General features: G+C 36.3%; 1 protein-coding gene across 1 annotated transcript; it reads right to left on the reverse strand.

Annotated features, from left to right (window-relative positions):
* Positions 1-290: 290 nt before the first annotated feature.
* Positions 291-4149, reverse strand: LOC21408275 (probable tRNA N6-adenosine threonylcarbamoyltransferase, mitochondrial). Its single transcript, XM_010100627.2, has 13 exons — positions 3873-4149; positions 3730-3774; positions 3482-3556; positions 2803-2899; positions 2599-2689; positions 2377-2426; positions 2079-2269; positions 1912-1997; positions 1672-1747; positions 1456-1539; positions 1247-1361; positions 916-1004; positions 291-811 (listed from the first exon to the last, which is right to left on the reverse strand). The coding sequence occupies exons 1-13, from the start codon at positions 4116-4118 to the stop codon at positions 677-679; spliced, it is 1380 nt and encodes a 459-aa protein (XP_010098929.2). The 5' UTR covers positions 4119-4149; the 3' UTR covers positions 291-676.
* Positions 4150-6580: the final 2431 nt, after the last annotated feature.

Consider the following 6580-nt stretch of genomic DNA (forward strand, 5'->3'; position numbering starts at 1 on the left):
CCGTGTTATTTTTTTTTTTTCCAAATGTGTTTGTACTAAAGAAAAAATTAGTGCGACCGTGTCCACTTCTTTCAAGGCAAGACACCAATTTTGCTTAAGTCGGTATGACCCATAGGGTTTAAAACTTGAAGCATTACAAGTGGGTGTGGCAAAAATTCCAACCAACTCCCATCTAATTTTAGAGAAAGGAGACAAACACCGATTAAAGTGCATTGATCTAAATTTTTACCACTTAATCTTGATTAATATCTTTTTTAGTCAAATAATTATATCAATCAAAAAGGCATTAATTAGATAACGAGATAAAAATTCATACTCATGTACTCTAGAGATAAGTTCGAGAATTTTTCTCGGGTAAGTCCGAGAATATTCTCTCTAGGCTTTTCTATAAAAGCAAATAAGATGGTAAAGAAAACTGATTTTAGGCATAATGCATGAACTGGTTAGAACCAACATCAACTTCCTTTTACGTGTATTATTATGGCCGGAGCTCCTCTCTAGATTGCTTTCCCTGTGACAATCAAGAAGGCTTGTTATGCTTGCGACAAGAATTTTCTTCAAATTGGCTTCACTTTGCAGTTGTCGCTTGAACTAAGGCTAAGGTTGATTATTCTAACATCGAAGACCATCTTCGTACAAGAAATGAAACCGCTTAAGATCATCCTCACGTTGCAAGCTATGATTGCTGTTGTAGAGATGCTTGAACGAGTGATGTCAGAGATGGATGGATTCGCGCTGTTCTCAAGGAGCGAGCTTCACTTCTTCCCTCGGCATGTTCCTCTCCCAATGGCCACCTTGGCCTCAAATCATACTGAATCACACAAATAACAACTCGAACCAATATAAAACAAGAAAAGGAAAACAAGGGATTAATGATGGAATACAGTCGCAAGTAATTGGGAGATGTAAACAGACCACAAAATCTTCAGGTTCTTCCGCAGGTGGTGGTGGATCAAATCTTCCCACGCGAAACTGCTCAATACCGGTCCAAGCCACCATTACACCTAGTCAAGTGTATATAGCTCAGGCATTAACTGTAGTGGTAGGGATGAAACATTCCCCAGTTTCATACCATTTTGAACCAAGTGGGTCCTAGTGAAAGACATAATAACATTTGCAGTAGTAGTAGTAAAAGGGAAATATAAAAAAATAAAATCTATGTTCTTTCTCCGTGCACATAAGAAAAGACCTAGCAGCAGTCGTCTCATTCACAGGCTAAAAAAAGAATATACATAAAATGAGGTACCATTGTCAGTACAAAGGCTGGGAGGTGGACACACAAGATGCAAGTTGTTCTTCTTGACAACATGATCAAGTCGAGCCCGAACATACTTATTCGATGCAACGCCTCCAGAAACTACCTGCAGAAGGAGAATATAAACACAAGTTTATTCCCCTGCAGAACACACGGAAAATTATCTCTAAACTGCAATATAAAATTGCTGTTCACATCACCAAATATTTTATAGAAGGTTCAATCTTTAAAGCCCATTCAATTGCTCGGTGGCATCGTTCCTCGAGATGTAATACCGCAACTCGCTGCATAAAAAAAAGCATCAACATGAACACAATGAAATAGCAATAGAAGAGACAAAGTAGTGGAAGAATAAAATATTTACCAAAGGTTAAAGGAGGAAAAAAAAAATACAAGAAAAACATACATATAGCAACCTGAAAGGAGGCAGCAATATCAGCTCGACAGCGTCTATCGTCGCTACTTGCAGAAGAAATAGGAATTGCTGCATTACTGCAGAAATCAAAGTCGGAATTCAAGTAAGAAAGATACAGTCTATCTCCTCATTTTCAAATTACAATATCCGGTCAATTTAAGATGAATGATGTGAATTAAACTCGACATAAAAAGATACTCAAATATGCAAACTACTATGCCTTTTGGGAAGATCAACATACACATTTCGGGATTCAATCGCCAGCCTCACTTGAGTCTTCAGACCAGCATAAGAAAAATTGCAATCTTTATGTTGCTTCATTGGAATCTAGAAAAAACAAGCTACAAAAGCCGGTTATAAACCTTTATGAAGCAACTCTTACACATCCAGTCATGGAAGACAACTTACAGAGAATTTGATTGATTCTGCATCTCCCTCCAGAGCAAGCTCCTCTATAGCTGGCCCGCCACTTCTCCTCATGTCAAGACCAAGCCATTTTGCAGTCTTGTCATATGCCTCTCCAATTGCATCATCTATTGTGGTCCCAAGTTGTAGATACTGACCAAGATCGTGAGCAAGGATGAGTAGATTGTGTCCTCCTGCGGTTAGACAATTGTAAAACATTTACATTAACGCCACAGGCCCACAGGACACGTAAAACACCCAAATTTAAATAAATACACAGTAAAATATAGTTAGTTTTCACCTGAAATAAGCAAAGCCATGAAAGGAAATTGCAAGTCCTGCTCAGTTAATCTAAAGCAAAAACAAATACATTAAACATAGGGAAGCACCTCAAATTACAATCTCTTGGAAGTATAACAACATATATCTAAAGCTTAAAAATGCTTCACTCGCTGGAAAAAGAAATGCATGCAATCCAATCACTATTCACTAGTGAACTACCAAAAGGTGGTTACCCTTGTACCTGGCTACCAGAGCATGAGCTTCCATGTGATGGACACCAATGATTGGTAGATTAAAGGTACCAGCGACTTTACGAGCTTTCCGCACACCAACTGCATTTTAATTGCGGGAATAAATATCCTTAAGACACTTCATAGCAATACCCTTTAGTGAATTTCAATTAGAGTTGCAAAAGTGTGATCGAATTTCAATTAGTTCAAATTACCCCGAAGACAAAGGCTTAAACCAGGACCAATAGTAACAGCAACTGCAGATAGATCTCTCTCAGACAAATTAGCTTTCTCAAGTGCTTCTTGCACAACCTGCAATTAGAAACCAGGAATATAAACAAGCTAGGCATGAAGAACTTAACCATGTCACGTATTTAAGCCACATTTAAAGGTGAACATAGATACATTGAGCTAAAATCTAAATAATCCTATGTTAAAATACAATTAATCACTCAAGCATGCGCAACACCTTCACATAAGTTGAATAATACTACTATTGAAATAACAATTTTTATAATACCATGACAAATAATGTCGAGTTCTTGGGGTACCATTCTAAAGGGTCAAGAAGTAACCCAAGCCCTTTTGTAAAAATGACTTGATAAGAAAGTTCTATTAGTGAAATAACTTTTCAAAAATTCTTATTTGAAAAATGACAATAGAACAACAGGAACAACTACTTTTTACAAACAACGGCCACCCGGTCATTCTTCGTAAACATATAAAACGTCATTTTGTCAATTTTACTTTGTTGGATAGCAAATATTGGGACTTTTCTTTTTCCGCGTACTACCAATAAATAATACGATTTAATAACACACACAGATATATATATATATATATATATATATCTGTATGTGTGTGTATTTAGTACAATTTTGAATTTTATCATACCTGATCAATCACTTGAGAATGTGCTTCTTCTGCCATTTTGGGAGCAACACCTCCATATCGAGCAAGCAAATCTGCCTTAAAAGTAGTCAAGGACTAGATTTAAAAAACCATTTCTACATAGCTTGTTCTGCAACTGAATTTTCTGTCAAAACATTTTTATTAATCCATGACATGAATTCTTCCAATAAAGCTCAACAAACCGAAATAATACACTCACATATGTGAGTATATATATGTATTATATATACCTGAGAAGAGACGACCTGGCTCAGAATTTCACCGCTACTTCTAACCTGTATTCACAAAAATCACGACGAGAATTAAAAAACCAAAAAATCAACAGGTCATTGCGAAAACGACAATATAAGAAGAAGCGAATTGAGAAGCTTACGACGGCAGCGGCGGTATCGTCGCAGCTGGTTTCGATGCCGAGGACGACGAGGTCTTGTTTGGCGGCGGAATTTGGCGACATGGAAAAGCGAGCCGACAAGGAATTGAGAGGAGAAAAGGTCGGAAGAAACGAGGTCGAGGTTCGGAGTGGTCTGAGAGAAGTGAGAGAGAGAGGAAGTGAGGGTGGTTTTGGGTGGTGATTTAGTCGCCAAAGTTTTGACGAAAGCGCCATACTCCTACACGCCATCAACACTGGATTGCTACTGAGAGACAGAGATTAGTTTTGGAGCCTTCACTTTACACGCCGAAACGTAGCGTGATAAGTACTCCAGTTGCTCGAAACGTTTCATTTTCATGGAACTTACTTTGGGCCTCTGAGTTCGGAAGCCTAGTTCAAATGTTGGAGCAGGAAAACGATCCGTTTAGCCCAAAGCCCAATCAAAATTCAAATGCATCTCCCTCTCTTTCTTTCTTTTTGAAAATTTAGGGATGATTTCGATAAAAACTTCCTCTGTGGTATTGTTATTTAAAAACACAAAATTGACCTCATACCACGTATAGTTAATTACTGATTATTAACTCAAGTTTTTTTTTTTTGTTTTTTTTTTTTGTTTTTTTTTTTTGTTTTTTTTTTTTGTTTTTTTTTTTTGTTTTTTTTTTGTGATTATTGATTAACTCGAGTTAACTGGTGATTAATTGGTCAGTTAATAATTAAAAAGATATGGTCTGCATTAGCCTCGCCACCATACGCCTCCTTACCAACGCCGTCGCCACCCAACCCTCAACACGTCTAACGACACTGCCGCTTCAAATTTGCTCGTCGTTCGCTGACCTACAAAACCATGGGAGTCCGGCGATGAATCTCGGCCGAAATCTCCTAGAAATGGCGTCGAAAACTATGACTGGGGATTTTGTTTCTTCCTTCCCGATCGGCCTCTCCACTGCTCACCACCAGCACAAATGTCGTCAATCGCTTCAGAAGATCTCGTCCGATCCACAGTGCTATCGCATGGGGAGTTCTCCAATTGGGGTCGTCGATGGAGACAAGGATGTCGATCTTCATGCTGCATTGTACCGCTAACAAACGAAACGCTAATCTCCTGAGCCCTCATGGATCGAGGTCACTCTCGCATAACCACCTGTCTTGCTTCATCGCTCCGAGAATCAGCTGCTCGGGAATTGCAGACTAGGTTGCAGCACGCAAAATCGGTCGCTAGCTAAATTTTTGATTGCTGTTGTGATCTTCGTTGATGTTGGGAGTTCGCCGCCGTCGGTAACTTCGGGACGGCGCTAACAGAAGAAAGAAGGAAAGGAAGGGAAGAGATTAGGGTTTTTAGTATTAAGGGGCAAAATAGCCTTTTGCCCGTGCAGAAGCAGTGTATACGAAACTTATTAGAGAAAGCTGATTAGGGCACGACAGGCCTTAATAAATGTTATTGGGCCTAATTATCTCTATAAATTATATTCCGTGGCAATTTTACGAGAGTGGAGTTAAAATATAGTTTTTTTTAATAATATTTAAGAATAGTAAAAAAGTATATAATAATTATTTTAATGATATTCTTGTTTATACTATCAAATGACGTAGTAATTATTTTAATGACAATATGACATGTAAAAATTTGCATGCCCTTTCTTTTTCTGTCTTTTTCTCCTTTTGGATGGTAAGGTGAGTTTTCTTTTCTTTTTTTTTTTCTTTTTTTTTGAAGAAGGAGATAAATAGAATTTCTTAGACTGAAGAAAAATAAATGACAAAAATTTTAAATGAGTTAGTAAATAGCAGTAAATTTAGGATTTATTACTTATAAATTTTAAGTTAAGAGAGGAGGATTAGAACTTTAGACTATTATTGCTTATAAATTTTAAGTTAAGAGAGGAGGATTAGAACTTTAGACTAGTCAACAATTACCAAAGAGTGTTGTTATCTCATTTCATTTGTTAGGGTTTTGAAAAATGGGCAAACAATTGGAACCCGAGATCTCAATTTTAAAGTAAGTAGTGGAATTTTTCCTTAAAACAAGTAAAAGATTATCATAAACAACGAATATGTCCAATGTCTATAGCAATACCAAAATAGACCTTTTTCGGTACGCCAACATACTGATAAGTTAAGTTTTATGTCCGTTAGATATATATAAAATCGCGTAAAAGTTAAAAAATACGCAGATCTAACGATTAAAAAAACATGACATAACAGTACGCTAAGCGTGCCATATAATCTCCCTAAAAGTTAACATTTAGATAAATAAATAAAAAAAAGCCATCCTCTAAACGCTTAAAGTGAAAGTTGACACATGCTATATTTTATTATTAACACCAAGTGTAGTATTTTGAAAGAAACTTTTTACCTATTACAAATTCTATTTCAAAATTTAACTAGGACAAGTATAATTTGTAAATTTCTGCCGAAAAAAATATTATAATTTGCAAATAAACACTTTACATTAGAAAAAAAAATACTATTATTAACTCCTTTTGAATCACAATAAATATTATTTAATAATGACATTTGCATTAAAAATAATTATAAACCCAAGTTTTTATTGAGCTAAGCAAAATGCAAAATACAACAACACCCTTTATAAGATAAATAAACAAAAACAAAGACAAGAACAAAAACAAACAAACATGCCGTAATAATAAGGGAGTATTGATTTCAAAAACACCATGAGCAAAAGCCCACTTTAGACATACATTATGTCTTTGCGC

The sequence above is a fragment of the Morus notabilis genome, unplaced genomic scaffold, assembly GCF_000414095.1.
Source record: "Morus notabilis unplaced genomic scaffold, ASM41409v2 Scaffold100, whole genome shotgun sequence".
Classification (NCBI taxonomy): domain Eukaryota; kingdom Viridiplantae; phylum Streptophyta; class Magnoliopsida; order Rosales; family Moraceae; genus Morus; species Morus notabilis.